Genomic DNA, 13,802 nt, shown 5'->3' on the forward strand with positions numbered 1-13,802 from the left:
TTTAATACTTCCATATTTAAGCATTTCTGGTAGAATTTTTTTTTCTGATAATATGTAATATAAATGAAATATATAAAAGTATTTTCTTATAATGTAATATAAATGAAAATATAGAAATTGATACTTACAGGTGTTCTAACAAAACAAAATATGTAGTGTGTTTTGAATAATACATAGCAGCATCCATTTGCATTGAGTGCAAATTGCTGGTGCATATAGTATGTGGATTAAATGTAGATGATGAGCCTAATGGGTTTGATTCAAACCTGTGTCTTTTGTGCAATAATAATAATAGTTATTTTAAAAGAACCAGAATAGTTGAAAGCATGTTTAAGTTTACAAGCAAAGAAAATTACTTACAGCCCTAGACATTTTATAGCTTGTATTGGTTCAGCTGTAGATATTTAAGTTTCTGAAGTAGACCTTGAAAAAAGTGATGCTTGTTCTATATTAGCTATTGTACTTGAAAAAAAACAACTAAGGATGGTTTTTATAAACTGGGCACTATAAATGGAGTTATAAAAGAATTATATGCAAGATCACAATTTTAAGTTCATGGCTAGAAATTTATTTCCCTCGAAGAGGTGCCAGAAAAAGTGTCTCTTCTAATAGTATCTATAGTGCAATCAACTGGTGCAGATCAGGAATATAAAATGTTTGTTTGAAAAGAAATGTCTTGTGCAGCTCAGAATACCATAATAGTTCATTATGTGCAAATAAATAAACAAATTTATGAAAGTGAATATCATGTTTTTTATTTTAGAAATAGTTATTTTTTTAAATACTTTAACGAGAACTGCAAGTGGCAAGTGCTTTTATATATTTTAATGAGAATTTATTCTGTAGAATACCAAATATTTCATAAATTACCCAGATAAAGTATGAAATGACCAGTTATTTTGTAGAATAGCTGAATTATATATTTTAATGGTAACATTTATATATCAAAAGGTGGAGATTTTTAGGGCCTGATTCTGGTTTTCTTAGGGTTGGAGTCTGACTTTGATTTATTCTACTTTTATCTGCTGATATCATATCAACTTATAACAAATATTCAGTTGAAGAATTTACTAAAATTATCATTTTTGTGTGGTTCTCTTTTAGAGAATGCAAACACCAATCTTCACATGGTCCACCCCCCCCCACCCCTTTAGATCCTTGCATATGCTAATGATAAATTAGCTGGTAAATAATAAATTAATGATAAATAATCGCGCACACACACACACACTGTGTGTGTGTGTAAGTGGACAAGCTCTTTTGATCTTCATGGAAACTAACCTGTTATGTCCTCTACATTTATATAAATGTTAATTATAATTATGCTTATATTGTAATTAATAATTATAATTTATATAAATTTTAATTATAATTATGCTTTGCATTATAAATTTAAGCATATCTTTATTTTTATGCCTGCAGCACTGTTAGCAATGAAGCTGCTGAAGAGGATGTAGATGATTTGCTTGAAAAATTTCAGAAACTCTCAGAAAGCACCGAAAATAACCGCATTTGTATTCCAGCACATGAACAGAAGGTCAGAACTAATTTTTATTTTCAAAATGAGTGGAAGAAATGTGCTTTATCTCTTAAATTTTTAATGTAATGTTATAAAATAAAAAAGAACATTATTTTTTGATTTGTTATGTTAGAATTTTTAGAAAAGCTTGCCTTTCTTCTTGTTTCAAAGTTTTGATATGCATTTTATAAACTTGTCTTTTTTTTTAATATAAAGAGGCAAATGGAATCAGGTCAAGTTCCACAACATTGCCTAATGTAGCTGGTAGAGCATTTTCAAGTAATTAACAATATTTTGTGGTTGCTATTTATGTAGGAAGCGTGTGAATGATCAGTATGTTTCAGTTTTGATGGTTATGGTTATTCATTCATAATTAACATTACACAGAAATACTGTTATTTTGTAGGGTTTGAACTGTAAATTAACTGGATCTGGACCTTGGAAAAAGTACTCAGGAATACTTCTGAAAAACTTTATAAAGAATCCCATGTAAAGCACTTCAGAGAACAGAAATCTTCTGCCATTGTGTAAATCATACTGATATAAACATCATCGTCATCATCAAATTCCTGCCATCTACCCTCAAGGAGTGTACAGGATATGATAGTACTACATGATATAAACACTTGTCATGTAAATCACCATGCTGACTTTAGTGCAAAAGTCTTTCAAATATTAACAAATCGAATATTTCAAGTTTATAAAATTATATTACTAGTACAGTTCAAGGCAGCAAAAACTACAAAGTGAAAGGTGCAAGTTTTTAGAAATGTAATGAGTTTGTTAAACCATTAACAAGCATGTAGGGAAAAACACTAAAAATATTTAAAGTTATTACAGAAAACCTGCTTTTTATTCCATAACTGACCAAACATTTAAACTCACTTCACAACTGGACTACTTGTATATAGAGGCTAATGACTTCACATCAATTGCCTTGGTATCCCATAATGCAATGCACATATCCTTATGGACATGTAATATGCTATGCATTGTAATATAATAATGGGTATGCATAGATGTAAAGATGCCAAGAATATAATTTCTTGGCATCTTTAATTTATAGTATAACCAGGTAAAATAACTTTCAACATTTCAACTCAATTTTCTAAAAATTTTCAGTTTGGAGTTATTACTGTGTTGAACTTTACCATTGATATAAAAGTATAAAGAAAGGAGAATATCATACATAAATAGTAATATAAGAAGTTTCCCCTAATGATAAGTATTGAATAACAAAAATGCTTTCTTTTTAATAGCACCCTACTGTAAAATCTCTCATGATATGTTACTATGTAACTTATCATGCTAGTTTTTACAAGTTTTTCCAGAGAGACTGCACTTAAAGAAATGTCAATTATGTCTTTAATAGTCTTGTATTTGTAATAATTGAACCATGAGACTTTGTTAAAATAATGTGGTGCATGACCTCATTATGTAATGCTGTTGACTCATGTCCATATATGGCAATTTCAAAAGATGCGTGAAATATGATATCATCATGGTTGGATGTCAGTATGTGACCATATATGGACGTTTCGAGAGACACGTGCATGCGTACAACAGAAGTCCAGGTCTTAAGGTGAAACATCGAGAAGGACTTGGTCTTTGGTTTCTCAGTCTTCTCTTATCTGGATCTGCCGCCATGTGAGGTCCAATGGTAGGAATTGAAAGAGAAGTGTCATAGTTCTAAGAGTTCTCGATCTGCCACCATGAGAAATATTGTGTCAATCATTGGGAAGTCTCGCTAGGAAAGAATGAGACTAAGAAAGAGCCTTAACATTGCTGCTATGTTAAGAGTTCTAAAGGGCATAGAATAATCAATGACTCAGACAAAGAAGAAATATGGCAGGAGATCAAGAACGAGACAGCAGAATGAAAGAAAGACAAAAAGGATCACTTTCGTGTGAACAAAAGATTCATGTAAAAGATAGTGCTGAACTAGAATTGTAAGTACTTATATATGTTATTTCCGAGCAAGGATGTATATCATGTGTCTGCTTATGGGTACAATAAGATTGTGTAAGTTAACAATTGAAATAAGCTCACTCAAGGTGTGAGCTTATTTCATTCAAGCTTCACTCCCCTTAATCTCAACTGTGTATAATTAATTATTGTAAGAGTAAGAAGAATACTGAACTGATGTAATTTAATATTGAATTAAGCTATGCCTTATTTTCCAGTTTGTGTATGTATGACTAGCAGGATAGTCTAGATTGTGATTTAACTTTGAGGGAAGAAACTTAAAACTAAGTTGTTTGAATCAGGAAGAAATGGAATATGATAAAGACTTGTAATGTAGTTGTGTGTGTGTGTGTGTGTGTGTGTGTGTGTGTGTGTGTGTGTGTGTGTGTGTGTGTGTGTGTGTGTGTGTGTGTGTGTGTTAATGTGGATCAGGCTATAAATATGTAAATATTCCTTTTTGATTTAATTAAATGGTTTGTTAACAACACATTGGACTGATTCTGTCAATGCACTATTCTGAAAACTTTGAACCTGCATAAGATAAAGTTTAAGTGGTCAATAATCGAGCCACGACTAATCAAAGGTAAAGATTAACATACGCAGGGAATACTAACAATATCCGCTAAAGAACAAAAAGATGAAGCAAGGCAATAGAAATACAGAACATTGAACACTACCAATAAAAGAAACTCATAAGATACAGTATCATTGATAGCTTATCATGGATAGATATTAGAAAATTGCTGACATTTGTTAAATGACTGTAGAATTGTAGTTTCTCTGGAGCACTCATCACGCAGAACATTAGCAGAAGGTATAAATGAAGAGGCAATAGTATAAGCATCATAATCAAATTCCTGATGTGTACCCCCAAGGGGTTCACAAATACTATGATATTACTGCATGATAAGTTTACATTATTACTAACTTTCTGTGAAAAATCTTCCTACAGATAGTCTATTATCAGAACTCAATAATGGCAGATCTTATATTTCAGTCTCCTAAGACATTTCTTACCACATCAATCCACCTAGACCTTAGCTTCCTTGCAGGTCTTTTCCTGCCATTTTGGCATCAGATACCAGTTTTGCTAACTTTTCATTCCATATAAGTGACATACTACCTGTGATTAACTCTGCTCACACATTACATAATGTCAACACTGAGAGGTCCCTTCCCAAGGTCTTCATTTTTAATATGATTCTGCCATTGGTGTTATCTGTTCACTCCCTTAATTTTTCTCGGAACTCTCTTATCTGTGGTCTTTAATCTTTGATCAGCTGTTTTATTTCTAACCCATCTCTAAGGTCCATAATTTAGAATTGGTGTGAAAACTATCTACAGCTTGTATATAGCTACTTCAGTGTTTTAACTAATTTCCTTTTCCTTCACATAAATTTATTAAGTTTCTTCCCATACCAGCTGTGTTTATACTGTCGTCTGTGAATTTATAGTTATGAATACTCCACAGGTTTCTCTATATATATAAAAAAAAAAATACTTTTGTCTATTTCTATATTTAATTTGCCATCTCCACTAAAAATTGTGCCTATATAGTTGATATGGTTTTCTTATTCTATAGAAGAACATGGAAAATATCATGATCCATCTGATGCTTACACTGTTCCCCCCCCAGTTTTGATAGTTTTTTATTGCTGATTTTCGTTTTAAATTTGTTAGAGCAGTTATTCGATTTAGTTAAGCAATGACATATGCTGAATTAATTTAAGAATATGGCATCATCTGTGTAAAGTAAAGAGATGACCATCTCCATTTCACACAAGACTTTCAAACAACAGACGAGTTCGAGGTTATATCGTAGTGTGTAGTATTCGTGCAAGCTCCTGATAAGATAAGTATTATTTTAAGTTATCGTTGATAAAATTACTTAATATTGCGTAGTTTTGTTTGCCTTGCGTATTTTAGTGCGTCTATTTGTGTGTTTTTGGTGTGTTATAACTTATTATTTGATAAAACACGTTGTAATAATTATGGCACCTGTATGAAGGAAAATGGCGGCCAGTAATGATGGTTCGCCATCTTTATCAAAGAACGGTAGTATAAAAGAAATGAATCAGTGCACTAGCTGTGAAATGTATGCTTTGCGGAGTGCGGTCGGAGTGTGGATAGATGATAATAAAGGATTGAATGCGTGTAGAAAATGTAGGGAGAATGAGGAATTGAAGTGTATTTCGGATCGTGAGTGTGATATTTTTGTCAAACTTCAGAATGAAGAAAATAGCGATATGACAAGAAACGGCAAGGTTGTACATGAGAATTATGAGAGTGTGAATGTAGAAAGTGTGAATGATAGTATTAATGGTTTCTCAGAGAATAAAAAAGATGAGATAGATGCATTGAGTGAGATCGCGTTGTTGAATGGTGCGATAGAAAGGGCAAAACAGCAGCTAGAGTGCATGAACAAAAGTCGACTGAATGAACCAACCAATAATAAAAGGTATGACAGGAAAAATAGGCGTATGAATGTGAACATGAACAAAATGAAGGATAGAGTGCTGTATAGAGACTCGTTAGTACGAGGTGTGTTAGTAGAGGATTTGACAAAATCGTACCAACCTGGTGCGACCATAAAGGATGTAACTGAGTCTATTAGAGAGCAAAAGGAAAGGGTGAAAGAAATGATTGTTGTGGCAGGTCCGAATGATTTGAAAGGAGATAAAATGGAAATGATAGAAGACCTGAATGAATTGTTTGAGGTAGCAAAAGAAAAGAGTGAGAGAGTTAGAATGATTAGTCTTTTGCCACAGTATGACAGTGAAATGTTTAAAAGGAGGGCCATAATTGCGAATGACTTTATGCGTGGGTTATGTATGACGAGTGGTGTGGAATTTGTGGACATGTGGAGTGAGTTTGATGGGCGAAAGGATCTATATAAGATGGATGGCTTGCATTTGAATGGTTATGGTGTAAGAAGACTTGAGAAAGTGTTGCTGAATGTAGTGGATGTGCAAATTCAGGGAAACTAGATTTGTTAAGGGGGGGGCAGTAGATATACAGTCCTTAGGGAGGCAGTTGAATGTAAGAATGAATATAATATGCTAGAGCAAATAAGGACAACAAACCAGAGTGGGATAGTTAATATAAGGCATCAAGGTAGGGTTGGGGCTAATGGGGGTCTTAAATTCATGTACACTAATGCTAGGAGTATTAGGAACAAGAAGGAAGAGTTTTTGGCCATAGTTGGCACTTCCAGACCACAGGTTATTGGTATTAGTGAAACATGGCTGACTGTAGATGATATAGCTAGTGGGATTGAATGTGATGGGTATAGTGTGTTCAGGAATGACAGAGAGAATAAAATGGGGGGAGGAGTATTATTGATGATAGCTGATGAGCTACAGCCAAGGAGAATAGAAGTTGAATTGCAGGATAGAGAAAAGAGCACATTTGAGGCCATTTGGTGTGAGATTGTGGCTAGCAGAACTAAATATACAATTGGGTGCTGCTATAGACCAGGTGATGGAAAAGATGGTGGTGACAGTATGCACAAGCAAATAGAAGAAATGAGTGGAAGGAGTGTGATTATTATGGGAGATTTCAACTATGGTCGCATTGATTGGAGTGAGGAGAGGACACACGGGAGGAAGGAATTGGATTTTATGCGGTTATTGAGGGATAACTATCTGCGACAGCATGTAATGGAAAATACTAGGGGTCAGAGAGTGCTTGACCTAGTAATTACATCTGAAGATTTGGCTGTAACAAATATGACCACATTGCCACCAATCGGTGAGAGTGATCATAGGGTCTTGACTTGGGAGGTGGCTAAAGGTGTAGAATTTTCAATTAAGACAGGGTGCATGTGGAATTATCGGGCTGGAAAGTATGACAAGCTTAGGAGTTTGATTGGCTCAGTGCCATGGCATGTACAACTGCAAGGACTAGAAGTTGATAGTGCATGGGAGGTAGTTAAGAAGTGCTTGCATGAAACAATGGCTGACTGTATACCTAGAGTCTGAATAATAAATCAACTAGGGTTAAATGGATGAATAACACCATTAAGCTTGAGCTGCAAAAAAAGAAACAACTATGGAGGGAATTTAAGGAGAAAGGTGACCGGCAGGCACATGAACAGTATAAAGCGCAGGTCAGAAGGGTGACGAGTGTGGTAAGAAAAGCAAAAAAGGATTACGAAAGAACATTGGCCATTCAGGCTAAAGAGAATCCTAAACAGTTTTTTAGATATGTAGCAAGTAAAAGGAAAAATGTACATGGCAGAATGATTTTAAAGACTGCCGATGGTAGGGAGGTAACTGAATCAGTTGAGATAGCTGAGTTACTGAGTGAGCACTTTGCAAGAATATATCATCCAGGTGGTGACATTGCAGAAACAAATAAACCAGTAGATTATACGGGAATTGTGGTGAATGAAGTGGAGGTGAGTAGTCTATTGCAGAACCTCAATGTCAATACATCTGTGGGATTGGATGGTATACCAGCTCGTATAGTACGAGAAGCAGCTAAAGAATTGTCAGTACCCTTGACCATTTTGTTTAATTTGAGTCTCGGGTCTGGGTTAGTCCCAAGCGGGCAGAAGGAGGGGAAAATAGTTCCACTGCATAAAGGTGGTTCCAAGACTGCTGTTGTAAATTACCGACCGATTAGCATATCAGGAATCATTGTCAAGGTCTTAGAGAAATTAGTCAAGAAAAGAATACAAGATTGGATAGATGAAAATGGGATATTGTATGGGGGACAACATGGTTTTGTGAAGGGTAGATCATGCCTCAGTAACTTGCTCATGTTTTATAACACAGTGACGGCTGAACTGGATAGGGGTAATGGGTTTACAGTGATACTACTGGACCTTGCCAAGGCCTTTGACAGGATACCACATGGAACCCTAATCAGTAAACTGGAGCAGATGGGGATAGATATAGGGTTGGTAAGATGGATAGGAGGGTGGTTGAAGGAGAGATACCAGAGAGTGGTTTATTCAGGAGTGGAGTCAAAAAGACGTCTTGTGACTAGTGGAGTGCCGCAGGGCTCTGTTCTTGGACCACTGCTTTTCAATTTGTTCATCAATGATATTGGAAAGGATTTGAGAGGAAGTGTTCACTTGTTTGCTGATGATGCAAAGTTGGGTAGAGCAATTGTGAGTGCACTGGATGTCAAAATTTTACAGGATGATTTGGATAGTTTGGAGGACTGGGCTAGGAAAAATGGATGTCAGTTTAATGTGGCAAAGTGTAAGGTTATGCACTTTGGGGTGAAAAGAACAGCAGCAGTATATTGCATTGGTGGAACCGTACTCCAGGAGATTGATGAGGCCAGGGATTTGGGAGTGCTGGTGGATAGGGAGTTGAAGTTTAGGGGGCACATTGCAAAAGTGACTAAAACAGCTCACCAAATCACTTGGCTTATGAAAAATACTTTAACATGCAGAGACAAACAAGTTGTTGTTCCTCTTTATCGAGCCTTGATAAGACCCCATCTGGACTTCTGTGCCCAGTTATGGGCACCAGGGTTTCTTCGTGATGGGGAGGAAGTGGAGAGGGTCCAGAGACGAGTGACCAAGATGATAGCAGGTCTGTGGAATGAACCTTATGAGAATAGGTTGAGGATTTGTGGGTTGCAGAAATTGGACGATAGGCGAAGGAGGGGTGATATGATTGAGACATTCAAATTACTGAAGGGTTTTTATACGATTGATCCAGAAGATATTGTTGAAAATATGACTGGTGGTGGGAGGACTAGGGGCCATGCATGGAAGCTGGGCAAGAGCGTGGTTGACAAGGGTGTTAGAGCTAGGTTTTTTACTTGGAGAGTGGTGAATGAGTGGAATAAGCTTCCAGAGTCTGTTGTGGGTGCTACGACCGTGAATGAGTTCAAGGCAAGATATGATAGATACTGTGTGAATGTTGAATAGTTGTTTCAGACATGATGTTAGGGCCTCCCTCGATGAGTCTGTCAACTCCTTGGAGTTTCCCAGAACAATAATAATAATAATAATAATAATAATAATAATAATAATACTTTATGTTAAAACTATCAGGAAGTTATCCACATGACATGAATTCGTTAGATACGCTTAACATTCCCAATTTTTGTGTCTATCAAAATAAAACGTGTATAAACTATATCTCTCAGAATCTCATTCCTTTCAAGTACTTAATCATAATCTAGGCAATAATATTTATACAATCCACCTCATTGAGTTTCAAACATTCCAGTGGTATGACATCAGGAACATACTCTATCATAAAATTCAATCAAGTCCACATATAATCAATCAAGGAAATTTCAATAGCTCAGTATTTCCCAGGGAAATTAACAGCGCTCATGCTTCACTCATTAGCTATTTCACACTTTTATGAGAAATGTTAACATTCTAAATACTATCTCCTTAAAACCAGACAACTTAGCAGTTCGATAGGGAATCCTTTCTTAAATCGCAAACAAACTATAAAAAAATAGACTCACATGGGTCTCTCTCTATCGTATATGTGTCTTCCGTCCTTCTCTCCTTATTCCGGCGCTTGAGTGGGAGTTCTCTCCTCCGTTCCGTGTTTTGGAATTCTCCTTGAAGCATTATAGGGCACCGATGAATAGTCGTGGCAGCTGGCGGGATATAGGGTAGGCTTTTTCCGGCATCTTGAACTGTCTGGTGAAGGATTTCTGCGTAGGTCAGGTCGTGTGCTTGCTTGACATCAGGACCAATATGGCAAGATTTCTCCTTAACTTATCGCCTCCGGATATCTTCGGCTGTGACTGGAACGACTATCTGTGGACGGGCCTCTCCGTCTTCCCCACCGGAAAATACGACACCTCGTCCTCGATCTCTCATGGATGGATCACTCAGGATGAAGAAAAGGAAGCCTCTTTCATATTTGAACCAACTCTTTTATACGCCAGAGTCCCTGCACCTTTGATTAAGTTTTTGGGATCCCTAGCGTCCACGTGCGAGTCTTGCTAGTAGTTTGGAGAACCCTGTATTATGTTTCTCGAAAGTTCGCCGACAGTCATACTTCCACTCTTTACCACCTTAATCTTGCCTACGGGCCTTTCCTTTTGATCCGCACCATGCCCTTTCAATATTGACCTTGAAGGTCACCTGCAATGGGTCTTGCATACAATCTTCAAAAGACATGCCGAATTTCGGGCGATGCTCTTAGTCTCAATGCTTCTACATCCCTTCTTAAACAATGAGCGAGTTAATTCCCTTTTGGGCTTATTTTGCTCTTTATACAGATGGCTTTACATAGATGGTTAAAATATACATTTTTACAAAAATTATTCAGGTGAATTCCTACTGTAAAAAGTCGATGTTTTTAGATGATTTATTTTGGCAACATCGAATTTTTACACAGTCACTTCATAACGGGGCACCAAGAGTTGTATATCTTTGTTGTAGAAGGTTGCCGCCTGCGACGCAAACCACGTATATTGACTGCTTCTTTGACCTTGTCGTCATCTTGAAACCGCCAGCCACCAAGGAACAGGTGAAAGTCGCTTGGCGCGAGGTCTGGACTGTATGGGGGGATAATGGAATTGTTCCCAGCCTAAGGTCACGAGAAGTTGTTGTGTTATGCTGGCCGTGTGTGGGCGGGCATTATCATGAATCAAAACAACTCTCTTGGTAAGCATGCCATGTCGTTTATTCTGGATCGCATGATGCAGTTTCTTAAGGGTTTGGCAGTACATACTCATATACTTTACATGTGGTGAGCAATTCAATTTTCTTAGACATTATAAACACACACACCAAGAAGCGTACACACTGCAAGAATGTCTGAAAATGGCACCGACACCTTGCTAAGGAATCAACAAACTCAGCATGCATGCCTACCATTGCGATTGCAGCACTGCAGTGAAAATATTTAAAAACGGAACTTACTTTCTGGATGTCCCTCGTAAATTAAATTAAAAATGGCACGAAATTATATTTTTATTTAATCTTTTATCCAAGTGTAAGCAAACGAAGTTCGCATGTGAAGTTTCTTCATAACTAGGCTACTTGTATATAGACAGTTAATAACTTCACATTAATTGCCTTAGGATCCCATAATGTAATGCACACATCCTTTCAGGTGTGTATAATGCTATGCATTATGGCAAGGGCCACTATCTAGTTCTCATCAGTGGGAATCGTATATTACTTCTGCATTACTTCAGTGTTGGTATGGATCTGGCTCCCAGTAATGACACTTCAATAAAGTCGAAATGGGTCTGAGTCTGACATTTTCTTAGGTTCCTTCCCATAATGTATAGCATTATACACACCTGAATGGATGTATGCATTGCATTATGAGATACTAAGGCAGTTAATGTGAAGTCATTAACCTCTATATACAAGTACCCTAGTTGTAAAGAAACTTCATGTGTAACCTTTGTTTGCTTATATTTGGATAAAGGATTAAACAAGACTATAATTTTTTGGCATTTTTAATTTAATGTGTTTTCTTTTCTTTGATTTCTTCTGACCTGCAAATTTCTCTAGATAGGCTTGTTTGTTTATTTGAGAGAGCACATAATGCAACAACAATAGACTTTTTAGCCCTCTAATTTTTTTAACTTTCCCATTCAGGTGGATGGGGAAGTTAAAAAAAAGTTTTGGTGGATTTAAAATTTTGGGGATCTTACAGAGTGAAATGAAAGTTAATTTTATTTGTTCTTCTTTTGGCACCTTTGATATTTTATGCATATCTGTATATAAGGATGAGATAATGCTCCTTTATAGACCTGTTTCTCTTCCTTATTGTAGGGTTCTATAGGAAAAGTTGTAGGATGTTTTTTTATATATATTTTTTTCCATCTGACATGTGACACACAGAATATTAAAGATACTAAGATGAGATAAAAGAAGCCTTTATCCTTTTGTAAGATCTGAGTATTTTTACATCCAATGAAACCTCTCCATCCATCCCTTAAAAACCCAGAATACATCAGGGATGTTGAAAAGCAAAGAAATACACTGGTGCTAGCCTTCTTTGCGACCAGTGAAGCTCATCAAGTCTTTTGGTAGTGAACAGAAATACTATACTGATGACTATAAATGTTTTATTAGGAAATTCAAAGAAGCTTCCAAAATGTTATTTAACCCCACCCTAGTGTAACAAAAATCCAGAAGTTATTATATTTAAGTGTAGTCCTCGTTTATTAAAAATCTCTTGGAACAGGATGCACTCTACACTTTTAGACATAAATAATACATGAGTTTAATAATGCACCGAATTGTTGAACTATTTAACTGTTATTCTTTTACTTCTATGGATTGGCTTGTTTGCCATACATGTTTCTTATTGAGCATTCTAATTCATTTTGTATTGCTCCTGAAGAAGCATACAACAAGATATGTGAATCCTTATAGGATTTTAAATTAATAAATATGTTTTTACAGATACAAGTCTTTATACTAAATACAACATACAGATAAAAGTCTTTATACTTTGTTAGTCTTTATACTGGAAATAATTTGATATATAACTGCAGAAACCTTAAAGGCGTGATCTTATCAAAGATCTTATGCAAGAAGAACTACTTTGGTCTTAAAAAGTTAGTATTTTCTTCAATATTGTGGTTATCTGATCTGAGACTTCAGTTAGCAATGTGGCTGCTAAACTTTAACTGTCTAACATACTCTCGAGTCTCTAGCTTCATTGACCACTTGTAGCAAATTACCATTAATATCATACTCTGCCTACAGTGCCTGTCCTGCACTTAGCAACATTGAACTGATATTCGTTGTCGTTTGCACATAAAATTGGTTTGTTTAGATCAGCCTGAAAGTATTCTCTATAAAAAATGTTCCTTATTGTCCTTACTTTGATCATCATCAGCAAATTGTGTATTACTTTCCATATCAACCTCATTATATACCAGTTAAACAACAGAGGTCCAAGTGCAAAAACCCATGTTGATCCCACTGGTCGTACTCCTTTTCTTAGATACAGTACCTACATGTTCCATTACCTGTCATTCAACCATTCTCCTACCATGCCAAGCTTATTTTGCATACCTATTCCTTCGAATTTGAATAACAACCTCTAGTGTGGAATTGTATCAGATACCCCACCAAAATTCAAAAGTATTATGCCATCATACCCCCCCCCCCATCAAATTCTGTAGTCACTATATTATAAATTGTGAGGCTTGCTTATAAAATAAGACCTGCTTATAACAAACTATACTATCCTCTGTAGACCATTAAGGTGCTATTTGCCTACCTCTAGATACAGACCTTATCTTCTCCAGCACCTTAATGATCATTCCATAGATATTCCTCTCTGTGTTCATAGTGGAAGAAACTTTCCAGTGATGGCTGACCCTTTTTCATTCTTCTTTTTTTTTTCTTCTG

The 13,802-nt window shown here is 36.0% G+C and overlaps 1 protein-coding gene across 1 annotated transcript in view; it reads left to right on the forward strand.

The window, feature by feature from the left end:
* LOC150107459 (F-box only protein 9) overlaps nt 1–13,802 on the forward strand; it is a 310,233-nt gene that overhangs the window by 108,723 nt on the left and 187,708 nt on the right. Inside the window, exon 7 of the mRNA XM_090392105.1 lies at nt 1,423–1,537. Within this exon, the coding sequence (XP_090248231.1) occupies nt 1,423–1,537 (115 nt within the window). The remainder of the gene's footprint in view (nt 1–1,422; nt 1,538–13,802) is intronic.

This window comes from Typopeltis vanoorti, chromosome 4 (genome assembly GCF_054136105.1).
Source record: "Typopeltis vanoorti isolate ZY-2024b chromosome 4, IOZ_Tvanoo_1.0, whole genome shotgun sequence".
NCBI lineage: Eukaryota > Metazoa > Arthropoda > Arachnida > Uropygi > Thelyphonidae > Typopeltis > Typopeltis vanoorti.